The following is a 25,117-nucleotide window of genomic DNA, read 5'->3' on the forward strand; positions in this document are numbered from 1 at the left end:
TTTTTTGCTTGTTATAATGATGATGTATACTCTAGCAGAAGTATTGGTTTGGTCTGAAGTGCTGTACTCTGTATTAGGTAATCATGTAACTACCTGAGGTCAGATATTTGGTTCCATTTTCTATGAAACTAAATAGAAAAAAATTTTAAACTAAATTAAAATATTCATTAACATGTACAAGAGTCATTCAAGTATGGGGATTTGATAATGAGTTATTCATTTATTTTTGAGGGAAGTACTCCAGGGCAATACCAATTTTTTTAAAAATGGTAGTAATTTACTTCCAAGATAATGTGTTATTATCTGTTTTATACTGGTGACTTTATAATAAATAGGCTCATTCCAAAGTTTAAAAGTCTGTGTGTCCAGGTGTAAGTTACATACATACACTCCATGAAATATGCCACATTTTGGTGCTGTTTTTCTGGAGATTGATAGAAATTGTAGATAAAGTGAGACCAGTTTGGGTCACTGGACTGAGATGAGCTTAACATTCAGTCTCTGTTTTGTACTTGTTGGATTGTAGAGGTAGAAAAGAAAGTATTTGAAGATGGTTATATACAAATGTGAAGTGCTATTTGAACTGTTCCTCACAACCCCAATCTGCCCTAAGAATGGTGACTGCTGATTCCATAATTTTCATTTACAGTGAAATAACTGTCTTTGTCTAGATTGCTGTGTCTTGTAGGTATTTATGAGAGATCATCTAGCTAGAGGTATGTTTTTGTGAATTTGGACCCTTTTCTAGTATTCTTTTCCCAGTAACACAGTTTTCACTTACATATTTTGAAGATAAAGAAACATTTCTGCCATTTCTTTTTAATCTTTTGCTTTGGGGATGAAGTTAAGTGACCCTATAATGTCCATGTATTGGGTCTTAGTACTGATGTAATTCTTGTGAGCAGGATGAATGCCTGCCTTTAACTAGGTAACTTACATTCTTGAATCTGTGGGAGCATGTTAATCAGCCTGTCATCCAGGACCAGAAAGTAAGTATGGGAAGAACAAAAAATTAACTTGCTTGAAAATAATCTGTTTGTCAGTATTTTTATTGGCATAGATATAAACAGAAGTGATAAGAACTGGAATCTCTGAAGTAAGTATTATATGACCAAGTTGAATCTTACAGGTCTGATTATTTTTCCAATTAAATGTTAATTTAGTACAAACATTTCTGTCCAGTAGGCAGTGTCTACATAGTTTTAAATTAATTGTGATTAAACTGTAATACAGATTATTTTTACAAGTAGCTTTCATATCATATGAAAAGTTAGAACTAATATTTAGAATCTTTTAGAAACAAATTCGCATGTAAGTATGAGTGTTGTTATAATGGAGTTTTTCTTTTTTTTTTTTTCCTAGGTGGCTCTAAATAACTACACCTTTGAAAATGTGAGCTTTCATGTTCTTCATCAGCGTTTTCCCCTCTTTACTTTTCGAGTCTTATCAGATTGGTTTGATAACAAGACAGATCTATACAGGTAATGTTTATAATTCTAAAGAGGATAATATCTCTTTTTAAAAATCAATAGTGAAAGTGGAAGTCAGTCAGTTGTGTCCAACTCTTTGTGATCCCATGGACTATACAGTCCATGGAATTCTCTAGGTCAGAATACTGGAGTGGGTATCCTTTCTGTTCTCCAGGGGATCTTCCCAACCCAGGTCTCCTGCATTGCAGGTGGATTCTTTACCAGCTGAGCTACAAGGGAAGCCCAAGAATACTGGAGTGGGTAGCCTATCCCTTCTCCAGTGAATCTTCCTGACCCAGGAATTGAACCGGGGTCTCAGCTGCATTGCAGGCAGATTCTTTACTAACTGAACTATCAGGGAAGCCCTATTACTGGAGTATAATTTATATACAATAAAATGTACACATTTAAAGTATATTGTGCAGTGACTTTGAAAAATGTATACACCCTGTAATCACTAGCCCAGTCAAGATAAAGAACATTTCTAACACCCAGAAAATTCCCATATACAGCTGTCATTAATCTAACTATTCCTTAACCACCCACATAAGTACAAATTGAATTTCTATTACTATAGATTAGTTTTGCAGTTTTAGAACTTTGTATTATTAGAATTATTTACAGACTACCCTTCTGTGTCTGTCTTCTTTTAAGAAACTCAGCATGTTGAGATTCAACCATGTTACACAAACCAAAGTTTGTTCCTATTTATGTTACTAAATAATAATCATTTGTATGAGGATACCACAGTTTACCCAGTCACCTGTTGAGGGACAGTTGAGTTGTTTCTGGTCTGAGGCTATTGTGAATAAAACTGTATGCATACGTTTTCATTTCTCTAGGAATGAAATTTCCAGGTCACATGATTAGCATGTTTAATCTTTTAAGACACTGCTGAATTGTTTTCTTTGCAGTTCTTCTGGAACTGCAAATTTGCTGGAAACAAATTCTCTCAGCCTTTATTTATCTAAAAATGTCTTCATCTCCCCCTTATATTTGAATGATATTTTCACCAATTCTGGAGTTGAGAATTCTTTTTCTTTCACTGCTGTAAAGATTTTATTCCCTTTTCCTGTGGCGTCATTATTTCTGATGAGGAATCAATGGTCATTCTCCTTTTTCCAGTGTATGGAAAAGTCAGGCTTAATGAGTGGATGGCTGCTGCTGCTGTTACTCTGTGTAAGGCTCAGAGTGGAGACAGGGGGATTATTCACTTCCCAGGCCCAGAGTTAGTCTTTGAGAGTTCCTGTTCTCCTAGGCCTTGGGGATGAGGCTCCTTCAGCATTCCTGCTCGTCCCACAACGGTGATGGACCTCCGCTTTGCATCACTGCCAGGGCCGGATCCAAGTATGTTTCCTGACTCTCCCACAGAGGAAAATGGCTTACACTTCTACTCCTGCCTTTGCAGTGGTATTTCTTTGCCTGAAAGCTATGGTGGGAATGTTTCTTTCCCCTTTCCTAGTGGTAGACAACTGCTGCTTGTTACTTGGTACAAGGCACACAGTTGGAACAGGGGAGGTTTCCTGCCCTTCCCTCTAGTGCAGCTTTTACTGCCAGCCTTCTCCCAGCCATAGACATTTTTGGCATCTCTTCTTTTCCCAAAGAGAGTGAATCTCTGCATAAACCCTAAGGATTGGAGAGTTTCCTCCTGGCCCCAAAGCAGCTCAAGGTTTCATATGAGAGATGGGTTGGAGGAAGTTGCAAGGTTTCATTTCTCTGTGCCCTGCCCTAGTGTCTAGGGCTTCCAGTGATTCTAAATAGTCATGCTGGCTCATACATGACCTTTAAGAATTTAATAACATGTTAACTGGTTCCTTCTTACCTGCTTTTATGAGTTGCCTCTCCCTCCTCTTCTCTGCCAAAGATGAAATACGTTATGTGTCCTGTCTGTCCTTCAGTGGGTTTGAAACTATGAAATTTAGTTCACCTGATTCTTTTACAACCTTAACTTACTTTAGGCTTCAGTAAAACTTATGATTATGTATATTATCCAGGTTTTTATCATTGTTAAACTGGAGTTACATGCTTTTGCAGCTTTCTACATCTGAAGCAGAATTACATTTTCCGGGCTGTTTTCAAGTTTCTTTCTTTTTGCCTTTGTTTTCCATAATTTCAGTATGTATATTATACTAGCTGATAGTGTCCCACAGATCCTTGAGGCTCTGTACATTTTTCTTCATTTTTTTTCTTATGATCTGTCTTTAAGTTTACTAACTTTCTTCTGTTGTCACCAACCTGCTGTTAAGAACAACCAGTAAATTTTGTATTTCAGTTATTTTTAGTCCCGCATTCTCATTTGGTTTTTTCTTTTGATAGTTTCTGTATTCAGTGGATTTCCCTGTCCACTCATTAATACTGTATTTTTAACTTTTTGAATATCTTTTCTTTAGATTTTTGAACATACCTTGTAATAGTTTCTAAATTTAGCACCTGACCATCTCTGTATTAGTTTCTGTTGACTGCTTTTTAACTGTGGGTCATGTTTTTTTGTTTCTTTGCATGATTATGTAATGGATATTACTGATGTTCTGTTGTACAGATTCTGGTTTTTTATTATCCTCCTCTGAAGCATGTTTATTTTGTTCCAGCCAGCAACTGAGTTACTGGCTGATCACCTGAGCTTGTGCATACCTGCTTTTTATGCTTTGTTAAGATGAATCTCTGGAAGGCTGAAAGTGCTCTCTAAGTCCCTCCAGCTTGACAAGACTCAGTCTCCATATTCTGTCCCACAGGCCTGATGTTAGTGCTTGGTTTTAGGTTTGCTTGCGGTGGCCTTACTTTATGCCTTGCTCCCAAGACATAGTTTTTCTGAGGTCTCAGCTGGATGCTTTGGTTGTTCATAAGGGGTTCATGAAGTCTCTCCACTCTGGCATGGCCAGACCTTCAACTACAACACTGTCTTACAAGTTCTGTTCCAGACTCAGGTCCCCAACTGCTGCTCTCTAGTAAGCCTCTCCCTGCTCATTTTTCCGCGTAGCCCTGGGCCACTCACAAGAAACCCCCATCTGTACTACTAACTCCTAACTCCTTCCCTTTGCACAGATGCCCTTTTCCACAGATTGCAGATACAGCCTGCCTGAACTCTAAACTCTTGTCTCCTCAGCTTAGCAGTATAGCCACACTTTGCTCAGACCTAGCATACTGCACTGGGTTTAGGAAATTATCTCCAGACAACCTGAGGCTCATTTCATATGAGTTTCCCTTCTCTCAAGGAGCATCGTCCTGCACTGCCTATTGCTCACTGCCCAGAAACAATTACCCTGAATCTTTTATCCAAGAGAGCTAGTCTAGTACCAGTTACTCGTCTGTAATCTGAAATGAAAGTTTCCACCTCTGCTTTTCTTTAAAGGTAAAATGGATAGTTAATAAGCTTAGAAAATATATGTATAAAGAACATAGTCTTAAAATTAATGTATCTGATGTTAGAAATGAGTAGAGCTGCTTACTGAATTATAAGGCCATATGATGGTGAGGATAGGAAGATTGAGCCTTAAAAACAATCTTGCTATATTTGAAGTAACTGCTTTCTGAGCATGTCCACTTGTCCTCCAATCTCGTTCAAGGAATCTCAAGGAAGTGAAGTGAAATCACAGAAAATACTGAGCTTATGATCAAAGCCTTATAGAAATAGAAGCTTAGGGGAAGTTATATACCAGTAAATAAAATGAAACTTGATATTAAACTTAATATCTACATTAATAACTACATTCAGTGGTTTGTTTATAAACCCTAGAGTGTTCGAAATGCATATTGTGCTACATCTAATTAGGTGTTATATAGGATGGTAAGTATGTTTTTGCCAAGTAAAATCAAGAAAGTGGAATTAATATATTTTAAAGGAACTGACTGAATCCACATATATGTATTATCTTAGCTTTACATTTGGCTGTATGTATTACTGAAGAATTATATGAATGATCTAAAATAATACATATTAAAATGTGATATAGTTTTTTTGCCTATCAAACTAAAATAATTTTTAAAATTGCAATCCCTAGTGTTGACAAAGATGCATGGAAACACTTTACTAGTATGAATGTAAATTATTAAGATTATCTAAAAAGCAGTGTGTCACTTCATATTAAAAAGACCAAATCTATGAATTTAGCTTAAGGAAATATTTAAGCATCTGTACACAGACTTAACTACAAAGATGCTCATCCCTGGTGGTCCAGTGGTTAGGACTCCATGCTTCCACTGCAGGGGGTATGGCTTTCGTCCCTGGTTGGGGAACTTAAGATTCTACATGCCACGTGGGGTGGCCAAAAGAAAAATGTTCACCACAGCATTGTTTATAGTAATAAAAGATACTCAACAAAGACACTAAATTGTTATGACCATACAATAGTATACTCAATAGCTATAAAAAATACATAAATGTGGAGAAATAGTCACAATACATTGTAAAAAATGCAAGTTATAGAACAGTATTTCTATTCATTTTACTTTAAAAATTGAGTATTAATAAATTTTAAGGTTTTTTTTGTTTGCTTCGTTCTTTTCAACAGTTTTATTTGGATATAATTCTCTCATATACCATACTATTCACCATTTAAAGTGTACAGTTCCATGGTTTTTATTGTATTCCGAGTTGTGCAACCATTATCACAATAAATTTTAGAATATTTCCGTTCTTCATGTCATCACCCTCCAACCCTCCCTTCTTCACCTCTTCTCCCCCGCATCCCCATCTTAAGCAACCACTGGTCTACTTTGTGTCTCCATAGATTTGCCTGTTCTGGACCTTTCATATAAGTGGAATCATCAGAATATACAGTCCAGATTCATTCATGTGTAGCATGTGTTAATACTTTATTTCCTTTTTTACCAAATAATACCCCACTGTGTGGGTATATACCACATTTTACTTATTCATTAGTTGATGGACACCTGAGTTATTTACACATTTTGGCTATTTTGAAAATGCTGTTATGAATATTTGTACAAGTTTTGGTGTAGGTGAATATTTCTATTCCCCTTGGACATATATACTTAAGAGTGGAATTGGTCAGTTATACTCTGTTAAATCTCTGTTTTTAACAATTTGAGGAATTGCCAGACTGTTTCTAGTGCAACTGCTCTATTTTACATTCCTACTGCAGTGTGTGAGGGTTATAATTTTTCTACATCCTCACTAACACTTTTATTATCTTTTTAATTATAGGGTGATTTCTTTTTTTTCTTTTCATGTTCATTTTCTCATTTTTTGTATGGATTAATCATGTGTCTTAGGAATAGGTTTTTAAATAAGTTTATTGAATTATTATATGACTATCTTGTTTTAAAACCCACATAATTAAAAGTTACAATATATTTGAAACTTAATATTCTTTAAATGAATAGGTTTTATTCTTTATCGTATATCTTTGAGTCATTTTTATAGTCTAATAATACTAAAATCAAAACTTCCTTTCATAACTTTGGTGAAGGTTTTGTTGTTTGCTTTTTTTTTTTTAATAGTTTTATTTATTTATTTTTGGCTGCACTGGGTCCTCACTGCTGCACAGGCTTTCTCTAGGTGTGGGAAGAGGGGGCTACTCTCTAGTTGCCATGCAGAGGCTTCTCATTGTGGTGTCTTCTCTCATTGTGGAGCACGGACTCTAGGGTGTGCAGGCTCTAGTGGTTGCAGCACATGGACTCAGTAGGTGCAGCTCCTGGGCTCTGGAGCACAGGCTCAGTACTTGTGGTACTTGGGCTTAGTTGCTCCACAGCATGTAGGATCTTCCTGAACCCAAGGATCAAACCTGTGTCTCCTGCATTGGCAGGCGGGTTCTTTACCACTGGCCACCAGGGAAGCCCTATTGTTTGCTTATTTATAAAACGGTAGGGTAAAGAGGTTTTCAGGGTTTAAGTCGAAGAACAGAATATTTATATTTTCACAGGAAATACTGATATGACATATTTGTTTACCTATGTGTGGTCTCGTTAAAATTATTTTCCTGATTTTTCTAAATCTCCACCAACCAAATCACTGTTTCTTCCCGTAAAATGCCAGTGCATACTTTTATTTGAGACTGGTATTAACAGTGATGACTTAAAGTTTCCATGTTCTTTAAAAGCCTATAGATAAAATAATATAATTGTGTAATTACTGCATCATCAGCAGTGGCATCTAAGAGAGTGTTACTGCTTGCCAATGCAAAAATAGAGGAAGATCAGCAAAATATTAAAAATAATTAGTCTTATCACCTTATCACAAGTACTGTTTTGAACTTTATATATTTTCACTAGGTTTTATGCCCTTGAAATATCTGCAGTTTTCTAATCTTTATCCTTAACATATTTTGATAAAGACTCCATCGTGACTCCCTTCTAAAATAACTTCACTTTTAATAGGTAATTTTTGGCATAATGAAAATGTACTAGTTTCAAGTACCCAAATGTTTCCCAAATGTTCATAGCGTGGATTCTCTTTTAACAGATGGAAAATGGTTGATCATTATATTAGCCGTGTCCGTGGAAATCTCCAAATGTTAGAACAGCTGGACCTAATTGGGAAAACCAGTGAAATGGCTAGACTTTTTGGTATTCAGTTTTTACATGTACTGACAAGGGGTTCACAGGTAGGAAATCAATTTTATTGCACACTTGAAAGTTCTATGTGAATGATATACTTTTGAGATGTTGAAATGATCTGATTTTTTTTTTTTTTTAACTTTGTGTCTGATACCAACTAGTATGTAGCTGGTTAATCAAATCTTATCATTTTGTTTTCTGGAAAAGCTTAATTTCACTTAATAGCTTTGCTTTTTTATTTTCTCTCCATACCAACTTTTTGACCACTGCTGAATTTTACATGGTAATAAAAAAATAAATGGCTGTGCCCTTGAGGATGATATTCTGTTCCTAAATACTGTCACTGTGATTAGGGATGCTTTGAAAGCTGCTTAGAACTGGAGAAGCGGTAAAGAAAGTCTAGCTCTTTGGTCATACAGTCCTACTTTTGGGAGTTCCAAAACTTCCAACAGATAACTAATATTTAAAAAAAAAAAAAGAGGAAGGATTTGGGAATCAGTGTAAATGGGCTGTATCACTTTTTTTAAATATTAAAGATAAATGGGACCTTAGAAGCCATTTAACTCATATCTCTCTAATTAGATTCCCAAGGCTATCATGAAAGATTTTGTTTAAATGCCTTGCTGAAATGGTTTCCTGCTTTTATTCAACAAATATTTATTTGAATACTTTTAGTGTGTTAAACACTGTGCTAAGCCATCTGGGATACTATATTAAATCACTCAGATTCCTTAACCTCATAAAATCTTTTGATTATTTTATGTCTGTAACATTCCCCCAGTCTACCAATTCAGCAAATATAGCAAACCTAGAGCTCTAATTACTTTAGCATTACTTGTTGCTGTATTTTATTTTATTGCTTTATATTGATTTTACTTATTTATACTCCCATGAGTTTCAAAGCCTGTTTGAGCTGGCTTATAATAAAAGGCAGAGAGATACCTTAAAACCATATGAGAACATTTCAGAGAACCCATACTGGTTTTTGTGACTGCTTTTTTTTTTTCCCCCCTCAAACTACAGACTGTCCACTTTATAGCTGTTACCATAAACAATAATTGCTTGATTCATTTTTGTGAAGGACCATTATTAACCTATCTTTCAGTTTTGGAATCCTTGTGTTTCCTTCTTGGGAAATTGAGATAACATTTATCCATCTCAAGTCTCCTCATTGCCATCCTCTGATTTTCCCGAATAAATTTTTGAAAGATTATTGGCCAGCTTTTTCAATGAAATTGTTACATTGTACAGCTGTCTCTTCTACATCTTTTATTATGATATAGCTATTTTTAAATCTTAAATGTAACTGTGTCTTTTTAAAATTGGCTTGTTGTATAAGTTATTTGACATATTTTACAGTTTTTATAAAAGTTATGAAAGCTGATGAAATAACCATTACTATGTAACTGTGGTGTGAGAAAGTCATGCAGCTGTATTCTGAAGAACAAAACATCTCCCACATGATTCTCGACATATTCAGAAGACCAGTATATTTGTTTTTAAGTTTCTTCTTCTCTCCTTACTTCCACCTCTCTGCCTGCAGTACCGTGTGGAATCAATGATGTTGCGTATTGCTAAACCAATGAACTATATTCCTGTGACACCTAGTGTACAGCAGAGATCTCAGATGAGAGCCCCACAGTGTGTTCCCCTAATTATGGAGCCTGAATCTCGCTTCTATAGCAACTCTGTTCTCGTTCTGGATTTCCAGTCACTGTATCCTTCTATTGTAATTGCATACAACTACTGTTTCTCCACCTGCCTCGGTCACGTGGAAAACTTGGGGAAGTAAGTTTTTTTCATATTTACAATTACTTTGCTACACGTCATACTTCTTACTAAACTTAGACTCTCTTTGAGTGTCTCTTTGCATATGAGACTACCCTTCTGAGCAGGATGAATGGGCTGTAATACAGCTAGTCCACTCTTTGTAGTTGTGTGTGTGTATGTGGATCATTGTAGATTAATTCAGCATCATGGATAGATAACTCATGTGAACAAGACTGTAAATACTTTCAGCCTTGCAGTTTATGTTTCACTTTTCACGTATATCTGTTAAATAAGACATATTTGTTATATCTTATTAAATATAATCTTTGTTATATTTGTTGTATCTTGTTTACTTCTTGTTAAATAAGAATTATATAAAATTTGTTGGTATAAATCACTTTTCAGTGGAACAGTCAGGATTATGATCTTATAGCTTTAGCTGTGACTTCCTCTTGACTTTTCTTAGAAATAGTTTTCTTTTAAAAAGTTAAATTGCCAAATGTTAGATTTTATTCATGTCAAATTTTTTCTCATAAGAAATGGCCTTCCTTTCTAATATTCTTGTGTAATTAAAACCAAGTGTTATAGTTTTAGTCTAAAGTATATTCACTCCTTATAGAAAGCTTTTACGGAAATTGTATCGGTAATTCTGTCTTTTTAATAAGAATAGGAATTTGGAAAAGTTGTTTACAGTCTTTTTGAAAGTGAAAGTTTCTCAGTTGTGTCTGACTCTTTGTGACCCCCTGGACTGTAGTCCATGGAATTCTCCAGGCCAGAATGCTAGAGTGGGTAGCTTTTCCCTTCTCTAGGGATCTTTCCAACCCAGGGATCAAACCCAGGTCTCCCACACTGCAGGCAGATTCTTTACCAACTGAGCCACAAGGGAAGCCCAAGAATACTAGAGAGGGTAGCCTATCCCTTCTCCAGTGGACCGTCCTGACCCAGGAATTGAACTGGCGTCTCCTGCATTGCAGGCAGATTCTTTACCAACAGAGCTATTAGGGAAGCCCCTACAGTCTTTTTATTTAAGGTTTAAATTTTTCTTTAGGTAATTTAGTGTAAGGTAGTCATATGTTGAGGTGAAATTTGGTATTTCAGTATAGATTTTCCCCATATGTTTTAGAATAGTGCCATTTAAGAAATGTTTCTTTTAATAAACTGTATTTAAAGAACTGCTTTTTGGTAACTAAACAAATAAACGTTTTAAGTATATGAATTCATGTTTAGATGTTTAAAAATGAATTTCCAGTAGAATGAGAAAGATTCCTAAAATGCCCAGAATCTCTGTTCTGTGATTTGAAAAAGTATTTGCTTAATTTTTTTTTTCCTTAACAGGTATGATGAATTCAAATTTGGCTGTACCTCTCTAAGAGTACCTCCAGATTTACTTTACCAAATTAGGCATGATATCACAGTGTCCCCCAATGGGATAGCTTTTGTCAAGGTAATACTCTCTTATAAATGAAAGGTATCAACTGTGATTTAACCTTTGGAGAGCTAATGGTCTAGATGTTGTTGGCATATAATACAAAAAAAAAGCTTACTTCAATATCTCAAAAAAATCAAAGATACAAGGAATCTTCTAAGAAATTTTTTAAATCATTTAAAAAAAAAATAATGATCTTATTTTGCATGAATTTAGGTTTAAATCTTTTGTTAGACTTTAGTTTTTTAATAAACTATTGCAAGAAATAGATTGCATATATACCTCCTGCCCTCTATTAGAATCTGGTTGACTTAGATAGCTACGTGATGGTCACAACAGTGTTAACTTACAAAGATTAAAACTGCTTTAGCATGCACTTTACTAATTGTTCTATATATTTTAAATTAAGACTGTCTTAAAAGTGATACTCTAATATATTTATTGATTATATTTTTAAGAAGATACCCAGACTTATAACAGAGTTCTTTTTTCTCTCTCTGTCTCCCCTCAAAAAGAGACTAAAAAGCCTCATAAATGAATAAATCAAAGGCAAATAGGAAGAGATCTAGGAGAAGATTATATTGCCTCTCATATGCCAACTTCATTCCTTTTCTATTTCCTTAGCAGTGAGTCTGTAAGAATCACGGGACAGTAGAGTAGTTGGTGGTGGTAGCATGGACCCCACTAGCCCTCAAATTCATTCTGGTGTACTTAGCAAAAGTAGCATCATTCTCTACCAATCAAAGGATGCTATGTTTAAAGAATATTCTAAAATTAGCCATTTAGATATGAGGAAAAATTTTACCAGGAGAGTTCAGGATATATTCCATTTTGGAAAACGTTATATTTTAACATAATAACACATCATGTCTTAACATAAACATGGCTGCTTCAAAAGGTACACAGAATGAATTAGAGGTTAGAATATGTTTTCATTGTCGCATATCTAGTAGCTTATTATTTTATCTCCATTTAACAGCATTTTAAGAACTTGCATCTACATTTTGACCCGATGTGTAAAGCTTAATGAAAGTTAGTTTTTTTTTTTTTAGTATTCAGGAGTGTTATTATACTATCCCTGAGGTTTTAATTGTTCAGTCTGACATGCATTACCTTGCACGTGTCTGTGAATCATCCTCAAAGTTAATACTGTTTTGTGATTTTCATTCCTAGTGGAGTTCTCGTAAATTCTCCCTAGTCTTGATTAATACAAATGATTTTTTTTTTTTTTGGCGTCAACAAATTTTATCACCTCACTATTCATCCCCTCTTCCAGATTGCTAATAAATATAGGCCGGAGGGGATGGCTTAGTGGTCTAAGCATCAGATTTGAAATACCTAGAGTCCCTGGAACTGCAGGTTTGAATGTCAGCAGAGTCAACCCAGCTCATCATTCTTCCAAGGTAGATAAATGGAGTTCCATGCAGATTACTGTGTGGGGTCATTAGGATGAGATCTTTTAAAACTGAGGTTTGTTATGAGTGATACAAATCCCGTGTGTCTTTCTGAAAGAGTGGGGGTTTGGATCAAAGTTGTGACAAAATTTCCCTCTGAACTCGTGTGGTTTTTTACGTTCTAGTTGGCATCCTCCGTCCTGGAGGTCTCTGAGCTCACATAGTAGTGCTACAGTAGATTTGTAAACATTACAGGAAGCTTTTAGGAGAAAAGCCCTCTTCAAAAGAAAGAAAATGTGATGATTTTATATTGACTGCCACTGGTCTTGTGGCCACTCTTACTATTTGTTTCAATTCATGACAGTTGGCCATTGTTATACTTTTTGCTTCCTTCTTAATTATCTAAACCTATAATAATTATGGGATCTAAACATTCTTTTTTTTTTCCCTTTATGATAGCCTTCAGTAAGAAAGGGTGTGCTACCAAGAATGCTTGAGGAGATTTTGAAGACTAGACTCATGGTGAAGCGGTCAATGAAGGCTTACAAGCAGGACAGAGTCCTTTCACGAATGCTTGATGCACGTCAGCTAGGACTTAAGCTGATAGCAAATGTCACATTTGGCTATACAGCTGCTAATTTTTCTGGGAGAATGCCATGCATTGAGGTAAGTGATACAAGTCTATAGTTTTTTTAAAAGAGACTAAAGCGGCATTAAATGAATACCTGTTCATTGAAGCATTTTGTTTTTTTAAAGTGTTTCATTTCCATGACATAGCATCAGTTTTTCTTAAACCAGGGCTTATATACATACATATTCTTAGAGATTTGTGGGTTTTCTCTATGAGAACTCTATTTAATGATAATTTTATAAATTAGCATACACATTCTGGATACCTGGATGACCATATCGTAATCCATTATTGGCATGAGGTTTCTGTGCCACCTTTACAGCATTGTTTACAGTAATACTGGTACTAAATAATTCCTTTTAATGTATTGGTAGAGATCTGAGCCTAGTTCATTTGTCTTCTCTAAATGTCAAAAAAAAAGTCATTCCCTATTTACTAGTATACCGGTAGATATAAAGTAAAACCTTTCTTTTGCAGTAGTTCAGTTCAGTTCCTCAGTTGTGTCTGACTCTTTGCGACCCCATGAACTGCAGCACGCCAGGCCTCCCTGTCCATCACCAACTCCCAGAGTTTACTCAAACTCATCTCCATTGAGTCGGTAATGCCATCCAACCATCTCATCCTCCGTCGTCCCCTTCCCGCCTTCAGTCTTTCCCAGCATCAGGGTATCTTTTCAAATGAGTCAGTTCTTTGCATTAGGTGGCCAAAGTATTAGAGTTTCAGCTTCAACATCAGTCCTTCCAATGAATATTTCCTTTAGGATGGACTGGTTGGATCTCCTTGCAGTCCAAGGGACTCTAAAGAGTCTTTCTAGCACTACAGTTCAAAAGCATCAATTAAGACACTCTTCATTAAAAAGTCTAATTTCTTATTATTTACTAAATTAGGGTGTTAATTGGACATAAATACAAAGTAGTATGACAGAGTAATACAGTAATTCACTAATTGAGAAAAGAACAGAGTACTGTTGTTTGGTTGATGATCTTTTCATGCCAAATGAAGGCTAGAGCATTGTGGTATGCCATATTTGCAGTCGCTCAGCAAAGGAAAAGCAGTGGAAGAATAAAGTCCCCGGACAGCTCACAGTAGGCAAAGTAAACTGCAAAAACTTGTGCAAGGGACTTCTGGTTATATGTCCAGCATGTAAGAAACTCAAAGTCTCCACTCTGTCCTCCCACCAAGTAAGCCAAACAAACGGAAGAGTCAACAACTCTTCTTAGATCTGTTGGAGAGGCGAAGTCACAGGGTAAACTGCTACCCCTCCCCCCAACTGAAGAGGCCCAACAGGTGAATACAGAGACTCACAGCTTACCAGAGTATAATCCATGAGCACAAGTCTGAGAACCAGTGCCACAGTAAAAATAGAACCATAGCTGATGAATTGCTGGAGGCTCAGGCTAAACAAATCTGAGAGAGAAAAAACCCCAATGGACCCAGTCATCAGGGTCCCCACACAACTAGGAGCTGAGGCAGGTTTTCACAGTGAATATCAGTGAAAAATTTCCTTGTGCTTCTGGCACAGAGAGGGGAAAAGAACCATTCTGAAATACACTAGAGTGTTCTGTGTTTAACAAAGTCTGCCCTCAGGAGAAACTATTTAAGCAGAGCCCAAGCTGTTGGAGTTTCATCAGAGCCTAACTGACCTGGGAAAAGAGAAATACCCAACTCCAACTGCTCTAGCCTTCTACATGGAAGAAAAATACTCTGGCCTGCTCTAGTCATCCTGTCCCACCAAAGTGGGGTGAAAAATTGAAAATTATTTATGAAGTCTATAGTCCAGAGGCACAGGTTCACTGAAAAACAGACCTACTCTTAGGACTGAAGAGCACGTCCTTCTCTCCCCAGCACCTTTTCCACATTACTAAAGGCCTGTTTATAGCAGTTCCTTTTACCCAGTACATCATGTCTGGCTGTCAGAAGGAATTGCAAGACATACCAAAAGCCAAAAAACACAGAAGAAACAAAGAAAGCACCAGAATCAGACTCAGATAGGGAAGGGATGTTGGCACTATCAGACTGCAAATTTAAAACTATGGTTAGGATGCTAAGAGCTCCCTCCAATGGCTAAAATAGATAGCATGCAAGAATAGATGGGCAATATAAGCAAAGAGGTAGAAATTCTAAGAAAGAACTAAAAAGAACTGCTAGAAATCAAAAATACTGTAAGAGAAATGAAAAATGCCTCTGACTACTACACTGAACATGGCTAAGAAAAAAATCTCTGAGCTTGAAGAACTCTTGGTAGAAACTGCTAAAACTCAAAAGAAGAAAAAAAAAGGAAAAGGTGTCCTAATACTATAGTGTGATATATATGTAATAAAAATTCCAGAAAGAAAGAAAAGAACAGAAGGAATACTGAAACAATAATGACTGAGAACTTCCCCTAATTAATGTCAGACATCCGCTTGCTCCTTGGAAGGAAAGCTATGACAAACTTAGTGTATTAAAAGGCAGAGACATGACTTTGCTGACAAAGGTCCGTACAGTCAAAGCTATGGTTTTGCCAGTAGTCATGTACGGATGTTAAAGTTGGACCATTAAGAAGTGCTGAAGAGCTGATGCTTTCTAACTGTGGTGCTGAAGAAGACTCTTTAGAGTCCCTAGAACAGCAGGGAGATCAAACCAGTCAGTCCTAAAGGAAATCAATCTTGTATATTCATTGAAGGACTGATGCTGAAGCTGAAGCTTCGATTATTTGGCCACCTGGTGTGAAGAGCCGACTCATTGGAAAAGACCCTGATGCTGAGAAAGATTGAAGGCAAAAGGAAAAGAGGGAGGCATAGGATGAGGTGGTTAGATAGCATCACGAACTCAAAGACCATGAATTTGAGCAAACTCTGGGAGATAGTAAAGGACAGGGAAGCCTGGTATGCTGCAGTCCATGGGGTCTCAAAGAGTCTGACATGATTTAGCAACTGAAGAACAATAGGAGCAAATGGTCAAACACCAAACTACAGATCCAGGAAGTTCAGAGAACACCAAACAGAATAAATGCCAAAAAAAAAAACAACCCAAAAACCTAAACCTAGGGACATCATTTTCATACTGCAGAAAATCAACAATAAAAGTCCTCAAAGAAGCCAAAGGGTAAGAACCACCTAGCTTATAGAGAAGCAAAGGTAAGAATTATATGCAACTTTTCCTCAGAAACCGTGCCAGGCAAGAAAAAAATGGAATAAAATATACCGTACAAAATTATCATTCAAAAGTGAAGGAGAAATTAAGATTTCTCAGACACATAAAACTTGAGGGAATTAGTTGGCATAGACCTGCCTTGCAAGATTTGGTTAAAAGAAGTTCTTCAGAGAGAAGGAAAGTGACAACAGGTCAGAAACCTAGATCCACAAAGAATGGAAGAGCATCAGAGAAGGAATAAGTAAGAGTAAAAGAAGCCCTTTTATTTCTCTTAATTGATCTAACAGGTAATGATCTGTTCAAAATAATAATAGCAAAAAAAGTATTTGATTAGGTATGTTTTTATATATGTACATTTGTATAACTAAAATGAATGACAAATGGTACAAGGACTGGGAGGAACAGATTAGGATTCTTTCATTTTAAAGTACTCACACTACCTATGAAGTGGTTTAGTGGGTTTTGAAAATGGTGTATTGAAAGTAAATATAAATACTGCAAGATTTTGGGCAACCACCATAAAAAGTTTTTTAAAAAGAAATATAACTAATGTGTAATATAAAATAGTCAAACCAAAAAAGCAGTAAAAGAGTGGAAATTAAAAATAGGAACAAAGCAAAGGCAACATCGAAAATAAAGAAAATCAGGAAGAACATAGTTGAACTCAACAACACAATAAAAGGGCATTTACAAACTACTTCATCCAAAAACAGCTGAATACATATTCTTCTCCAGCTCACAAGGAGCATGTAAGATAGACCACATTCTGGACCATGAAATATACCTTAATAACTTTAAAAGAATAGATTATATAGTGTATTCTGCTTTCAGATCAGAATTGAATTAAACTAGAGATCAATAATGGAGAAGGCAATGGCACCCCACTCCAGTACTCTTGCCTGGAAAATCCCATGGGCGGAGGAGCCTGGTGGGCTGCAGTCCATGGGGTCGCTAGGAGTTGGACACGACTGAGCAACTTCACTTTGACTTTTCACTTTCATGCATTGGAGAAGGAATGGCAACCCACTCCAGTATTCTTGCCTAGAGAATCCCAGGGACGGGGGAGCCTGGTGGGCTGCCATCTATGGGGTCACACAGAGTCGGACACAACTGAAGCGACTTAGCAGCAGCAGCAGAGATCAATAACAGAAAGATAGCTGGAAAATTCCCCAAATACTTAAGAGATTAAATAGCCAATTTCTAAATAATAGGTCAAAGAAAAAAATCTCAAAAGAGAAATTTTTAAATTATTTTGAACTAAATGAAAATACAATTTATCAGTTTGTGGAGATCAGCAAAAACAGTACTTAGAAGGAAATTTATAGATTGAATGCATCTAAGCTTGATCTGAAAGGATACAAGCACGCCAATGTGCACTGCAGCACTGTTTACAATAGCCAAGACATGGATGCAACATAACTGTCCATTGGCAGGAGAACGGATAAAAAAGATGTGGCACGTATATACTATGGAATATTACTCAGCCATTAAAAAAGTGAAATAATTCCATTTAGCACAGCATGGATGAATGTAGAGGCTGTCATCCTGAGTGAAGCAAGTCAGAGAAGGAGAAATATTGTATGACATCCTTTATATGTGGAATCTAAAAAGAAATGATACAAATGAACTTACCTACAAGACTTATTAGAAAACAAACTTTTATGATTGCCAGGGGGAAGGAATGGTCGTGCACATACTGCTATATTTCAAATGGATAACCAACAAAGACCTACTGTATAGTATATGGAACTCTGCTCAATATTATGTGGCAGCCTGGATGGGAGGGTAGTTTCGGGAAGAATGGATACATGTATATGTATTGCTGGGTCCCTTTGCTGTTGACCTGACACTACCACAGCATTGTTAATCAGCTATATCCCAATACCGAGTAAAAAGTTAAAAAAAAAATACACCAAGCACAATACCCTCAACATCTCCATGTTGCTGCATATGGCAAGATTACCGTCTTTTGTATAGCTAAATAATATTTTATCATATATAAACTACATTTTCTTTATCCATTCATTCATCATGGACACTTAGCTTGTTTCCATGTCTTGACTATTGTAAGTAATGCTGCAGTGAACATGAGGATATAGGCTTCTTTTCCAGTTAGAGTTTTTGTTTCCTTCAGATAAATACCCAGAGGTGGAGTTGCTGCATCATACTTTCAATTTTTGGAAGAACCTCCATGCTGTTTTCTATAGTGGCTGCACCAATTTACATTTCCACCAACAGTGCACAAGGGTTCCCTTTTCTCCACATCGTTACCAGCATTCTTTTCAGAGAATTTTTACTTTAAATATTTTTCTTATTATGACTTTTCAGGATCCCAACCATTGGCTAAATTATGAAACCAATTAATTTTTCTTCTTTTTAAATCCATTCTCTTAGCCCTGTAATCTTATTTATTAGGAACTGTTACACAAAGTAGCAGAATCAGTTTTAATGTAATTCCCACTCGTTTCTTCTCCTCCAGTGCTCGACCGTGCCCCTCGCTCTCATGCCTGAGTTCTTCATAGAGCATGGACCTCAGGGCCAGCTGCAAAAGTTCTGACTCTTCCGGGTGTAGTTTAAATGGGTCAGAGTAGATGGCAGGAGGAAGACATTTAGGATCAGTGTATGTGTGTATTTATTTGTATGTGTAGATCTCAGAATCATATTTGACTCTAATTCTGGATGGCTCGCCCATTTAGCTATTTGCTATCACATATTTTTATCTTGTGAAAGTGGCAAAAGACAGACTGAATGTTTTGTTTAAACTTGAATTTCAATTAGATGACATGATTGATTCTTTTAATGTATTAGGTTGTAGTTCATATTCTCAAGGTTTTCTAATGCACAAAAGGTCTCAACAGGATTTATGATCTTAATTTAAAAACCAAATTAAGTTTCTGTGATCAGTTTATTTATTCCTTTGTTCATATACTTAATATTTCCTTTGTAAACATCTTTAAACAGCCTTTAAATTATTAATAAATCCTGCATTTAGTTCATATAATTCATATTTTACAGTAAAATGGGAAAGATCATTATAAATACTGTTTGCAAAAGAAAAAGTACATAATTCTTACTTTAAAACTTTAAAAAGTAATGTTCCATTTATGCTGAACAGCAGTTTCCCTAGCCTTTAGCTTTAATGAGTTTAATAAATGAAGCAGCAGTGCTATATTAGCCTCCTTAATTTATTTAACTATGAAATATAATTAGCTTGCTTCTCATATTTGTCAAGATCCATCATCTTTTTTGCTTTGTCAGCTTATGCCATTATCGTTGTTAAAACTTACCAATCACCAATGAAAGAACCCTTGTTAGACATATATCTGCTTACCTGATTTAAATTGAACACTGTGATATATTTTTCATCATATAATCATGCATTTTTCCTTGCATTCAGTATTAATATAAAAATTATGTATAACCAATCACTGATATTTAGGTTCAGCATAAACTTTTTTAAAATTTATTTTAATTGAAGGCTAATTACTGTACAAGATTGTAGTGGTTTTTGCCATACATTGACATGAATCAGTCATGGGTGTACATGTGTCCCCCATCCTGAACCCCCCTGCCTCCTCCCTCCCCATCCCATACCTCAGGGTTGTCCCAGTGCACGGGCTTTGAGTGCTTTAATGATACTGAAAGAAATTATTATAACACTCCAACAGAAAAAATTTGAAAGATATACATGCACACACATGCATATACACAGTGTGGTCTCCTGTTGGTATAAAGGCATATTAGAAAGTCCTTGAATAAATAAGGTTTATTCTTCTAGGATCAAATATAGCTATCCTTGTATACAGTGCAGTCCATTATACTTACACTCACACAGGCAAGTCTGTATATTGATTGGTTTCTTCTTTTAAATTATTCATCCATCCCATTTTCTTCTTGAGTACCTGAAGAAGGAATAATGAATGGCACTGGTGACTATTCTGTTTTCTTTTCAGTGTTCTTTTCTCCTTGTTTCAGTTTTAGAAATATTCAGTAATGAAAATTAAGTATTATACATTAAAGCCTATTGTCTTATACTAAACTATATTAAGAAATTTTTTCCTATGTGTTTGTACCAACAGGTTGGTGATAGTATTGTTCACAAAGCCAGAGAAACTTTGGAACGAGCTATTAAACTGGTGAATGACACCAAGAAATGGGGTGCCAGGGTTGTATATGGTGATACTGACAGGTAATGAACTTTCTGTTTTGTAGTTGTCCTTTTGCATCTCTTCAGATATTCATTTCAGTGTTTGAAATGCCTTAAGGGTAATCCTTCCTAAGAATAGAATTCTACCTAAGTTCTCTCCAGTTTTTGTGAGCCGCAGACTGTGAAGATTCCCATGGTATCTCTCCAGGTAGCAAGTATGTAGATGTGATGGTGCGTTAGTTGTGTCCAATTCTTTGCAACCCTCTGGACTGTAGCCCACCAGGCTCCTCTGTCCATGGGATTCTCCAGGCAAGAATACTGGAGTGGGTTGCCATTTCCTTCTCCAAGGGATGGATGTTCCCAACCCAGGGATCAAATCCACATCTCCTGCTTTGGCGCAGGTGGATTCTTTACTGCTGAGCCATCTGGGAACCCTTAAGTATTTAGATAGGGATCTGTAAAAACTGTATATACAGGAGTCTAGTCTGTTTAAAGAAAGAGTTTTTAATGTGAAGAATTCCTCAGATAGCTGCAGGTCTCTGAATTTAAATATATATCTTAAAATAATCAAACTGTTTTGGAAAAACAGTTGCCAAAGGTAAGAGTGGTTCACTTTTCACTGGGCCCCAAAATCTGTTGCCCTTCTTATATAAACAGTTCATATAGGTAAATACAGTTTTCACTTTTGATTCCAGAGGCTCACAGACTTCCTAAAGCCCATCATCTATGAGCTGACAAAGGATAGGACTGCCTTTGAATCCTAAAAATAACTTCAACCTGGCTTACTTTGATATTTTTCAGGGCCCAGTTATTTATGTAATATCCTATTTATATGACTTAATAAAATTTTTCTAGAATATAGGGGTTATGCAAGTTTCTTGGAGTCTGAAATTTTCTTTTCATATTAAAGGCTTAAAGTCACAGTGATCATTCTAAGAGCATTTGCTTCAGGAGCTCTGATCACTTTACAGTGCAGTGGACCAATCAGAAATAATGCTTCTAATCAGTGAAAATAGCTTCCAGCTAATCTTTAACCAGCATTTAATCTTCTCCAGTTTTTTAGTGCACATAAAATCAGCATAATCATATTAATGCTGAATAAGACCTTGTCTTCACATAGCAGCTGTTTCATTATCAACAGATGGGGATAGTTTCAAGTTATTCAGGCCCCATTTATCCACAGTCTCTACTGTTCCCCATCAAAAGCCACTCCTCACTTTGAGTATTTTACTGCTCTGTAAAACCACTTCTGCTGAGAGGTCTAGCAAAATAAAAATTACTAGGACACAATTTTCCAGAGCTCCTCACAAAATAATTAGGGAAGAGGAGACAAACTTTAAAATACTGAATTTAATTCAGGGTCTTAAATGTCAGTGGTTGACAGCACACACCCAGAATCAGAAATTGGCATGATTCTGATTATACTTATGTTGTTTAGCCTTTAATATTTTTAGGAAATCAAACAAATCAAAAAACACGGACTTAGAATATCAGGCTGGAAGAGGATTTTTGGGTCAGAGTTTCCATGTGGCTGGAAGAAAATCCTAGGAGGCCCATTCTCAGGTGCTCCTTAGGAGCAGATTCCCCTGGAGTAAGAAGTGTGTCTGAGATCACCCAACTAGTAAGACATAGAGCTCAGACGGTAAAGAGACTGCCTGCAATGCAGGAGACCAGGGTTTGATCCCTGGGTCAGGAAGATCCCCTGGAGAAGGGAATGGCTACCCACTCCAGTATTCTTGCTGGAGAATTCCATGGACAGAGGAGCCTGGTGGGCTACAGTTCATGAGGTCGTAAAGTGCCGGTCGTGACTGAGCAACTTTCACTACTACATCAGATATCCCAGGTTCTTTTTATGATTCTAATCAATGAAATGTATTTGCAGTATCATTAGAACTTTTGATCACCATTCACCGTCTGATTCATCCAGTAATGCTTACTGAAATATACTGAATGAGGACACTTTACTCTAGGGCATGCATTCTCAATGGTAGTAACATTGCCCCAACAGAGTACAAATCGGTCTTTGAGGAGCAAACCACTTAGATAGTGTGGTGGATCTGGGCCCCACGAAGATCAGCTGTACCCAACAATATTTTATTCCTTATTGATTACTTTCTCTTGTTAAATTTACTTTTTTAACTTCTTTTTTTTTTGGAGCAGACAATAATGATACCATAGTGAGAAGTACTGCTCTAGGGATAACAGATGAATGCTTGATGGAAGGAAAGAGTTCTTTACCAAGAGTGAGATGTGGAGTCTCTTTCTAGCTATGCTCCTAACTGATTGCATGGCCATCAAAAAGTCACTTGAGCCTCTCTCAGACTATCATCAGACCACATCTGATACATGATGATGAATGACCATTGGCTCCCTCCAATTTCAAGACTGCTGATTTTGTGAATCTTGGAGTCTAGCTAAGGGAGACCAGTTACCAAAGCATCAAAATTACTCTGTCAGAAAGGGTGTTTCTTTCTCAAGAGCAGATATAATTGTGGTTCTCAACAATATTTGTCCCATCTTAGTGGGACAGACCTACTTCCATCAGCTATTGAAGCTCTCTCTAGTAGTGGTTCTCAGGCAGGATAGGGAAGGACGTTTGACAACATACGCGTCCAGGGCAGCAGAACGGTGCTGGGGAACTAGAGCAAAGAGTCCCTCAGGAAATTCATCTGCGTGTAATTGAGAAAAGGCCTCCTGGGTGATTCTAATACCCCACTCAGCTCTCCATCCCATGTGAAATGACAACCACTCCTTTAAGACAGTCTCTCTCTGTAGGCTAGTCGCCTTAATTCTGTTAAGTGACCAAAAATTCCCATTAATCCTGGTCAGCTCCCTTGAAGCTTAGCTTCAACTATAACTGGCCAAAAGAGTATAGATGAACTCAAGTAAATTTACTGACACTGCTAGATAAAATCTCAAATACATATATATACTATTGTAATAACTTTTAACGTAAAGTATTTATAACTTTAATTTTTTTGTCAGCTGTATCAAAATACAGTTTTTAACAAAGTACACAGTATATATAGTTCAGCACACAAAATGTATAGACACATATAATCAGCTGCCACCCCACTCAAGATACAGAACATTCTGTCCCTGTTGAAGTTCTGCCGTGCTCCACTGCAGTCAGTCCCTCGTTTTCATCCCATACCCCTAGGCAACCATTTACCTGATTTCATTTACCACAGCTTAGTTTTAAGTATAATAATTGTTTTTTTTTAAGTTTGGTATTTACATCTAAACTAAAACATACCCTTAGCATATGATTCAACAGTACTACTCTCGATATATACCTAAGAGAAATGAAAGCTTCGGTCCACATAAATCCCTGATGCAACTCTTCATTGTAGTTTTATTGATGGTCCAAAACTGCAGTCCAGATGTTCATCAATGGATGAATGAACAAATGTGACATATCCATAAGAGAATACTATTCAGCATTAAAAAGGAACCAGTGTTACTTCAGCAATATGGGTCTATCTCAAAATTATGTTGAGTAAAAGAATCCCGACAAGTATATTAGCTTTGTATACTATGTAAAATTCTTGAAAAAAGCAAACTTATAGTAACTGAAAGCAGGTTGTGTTGCCTGGGATCCAAAGTGGAGTAGAGAATTATTGCAAAGGAATACAAGGGAACTCCATGGGGTCATGAAAATGTCCTATATCTTGACTCTGGTGGTAGTTACACAGATGTATTAGTTTTCTAGGGCTGTCACAGATCTGGTGGTTTAAACACAGAAATTTACTCTCACAGTTCTGGCTGAAGCCCAGGATGGAGGCGTGCGTTAGCAGGTGTGCTTTCTCCTGAAGCCTCTCGGCTTGCCTTGCAGGTGGCCACCTCTTACTTTGCCCTCACATGCCCTTTCCTCCCTTCACGTGCAGCCTTGGTATTTCTTTGTTTAGTTTCCTCTTACAAGGATACCAGATTAGGCTCACCCTAACCACCTAAATTAGAGCCACATTTTAACTTAATCATCTCTTTTAAGGCCCTGTCTCCAAGTATAGTCACGTTCTGAGATACTGGGGGTTAGGGTTTCAAAATAGGACTTTAAGGGACACAGTTCAGCCCATCACAAGTCTTACACATTTGTCAATATTCGTGAACTATACACTTAAAGTATATTCATTTCATTATATGCAGATTGTATCTGTATATACTACTGGTGGGATTATACATCAGAAATAGCTTTCTGCAAAAAAAAAAAAAGCTTTCTGGAATTCAGTTTCACATTATCTTTCAGAAAATATTTTTAGTGTATACCATTTATCTGGAAATTCCACTTTTAGGAATTTATTCTAAGGACATAGAGTGTGTGCCATGTTTACTATTACATATGAAATATTAGAAAAAAATTTAATGACAATATCCATACATTGAAATACAGAACTGTTAAAATAATGTAAAAGAACTAAATGTGGGGAAATGTTCATAATACACTATTAAATGAAAGGGGAAAGTTATCAAACTTTATGATCTGTGATCCCAAATGAGAAAAGATTTACAGATGGACACAAAAGATATACAGATTTTCTGGTGTCTTTGATCTGAGCAGTGAGATTATAAGTGGCTGTTCTCTTTGTGCCTTTTAGTGTTTTCTGACTGTTCTTCGGTGAACAAGTTTTA

General features: G+C 36.4%; 1 protein-coding gene across 5 annotated transcripts in view; it reads left to right on the plus strand.

Annotated features, from left to right (window-relative positions):
* REV3L (REV3 like, DNA directed polymerase zeta catalytic subunit) overlaps positions 1 to 25,117 on the plus strand; it is a 178,244-nt gene that overhangs the window by 137,860 nt on the left and 15,267 nt on the right. For all 5 annotated transcript variants that reach the window (XM_070795488.1, XM_070795489.1, XM_019967201.2 and 2 more), the window contains 6 exons: positions 1,363 to 1,481; positions 7,891 to 8,032; positions 9,529 to 9,773; positions 11,091 to 11,199; positions 13,035 to 13,241; positions 20,421 to 20,530. In XM_070795488.1, coding sequence (XP_070651589.1) covers positions 1,363 to 1,481; positions 7,891 to 8,032; positions 9,529 to 9,773; positions 11,091 to 11,199; positions 13,035 to 13,241; positions 20,421 to 20,530 — 932 coding nt within the window. The remainder of the gene's footprint in view (positions 1 to 1,362; positions 1,482 to 7,890; positions 8,033 to 9,528; positions 9,774 to 11,090; positions 11,200 to 13,034; positions 13,242 to 20,420; positions 20,531 to 25,117) is intronic.

The sequence above is a fragment of the Bos indicus genome, chromosome 9 (genome assembly GCF_029378745.1).
Source record: "Bos indicus isolate NIAB-ARS_2022 breed Sahiwal x Tharparkar chromosome 9, NIAB-ARS_B.indTharparkar_mat_pri_1.0, whole genome shotgun sequence".
NCBI lineage: Eukaryota > Metazoa > Chordata > Mammalia > Artiodactyla > Bovidae > Bos > Bos indicus.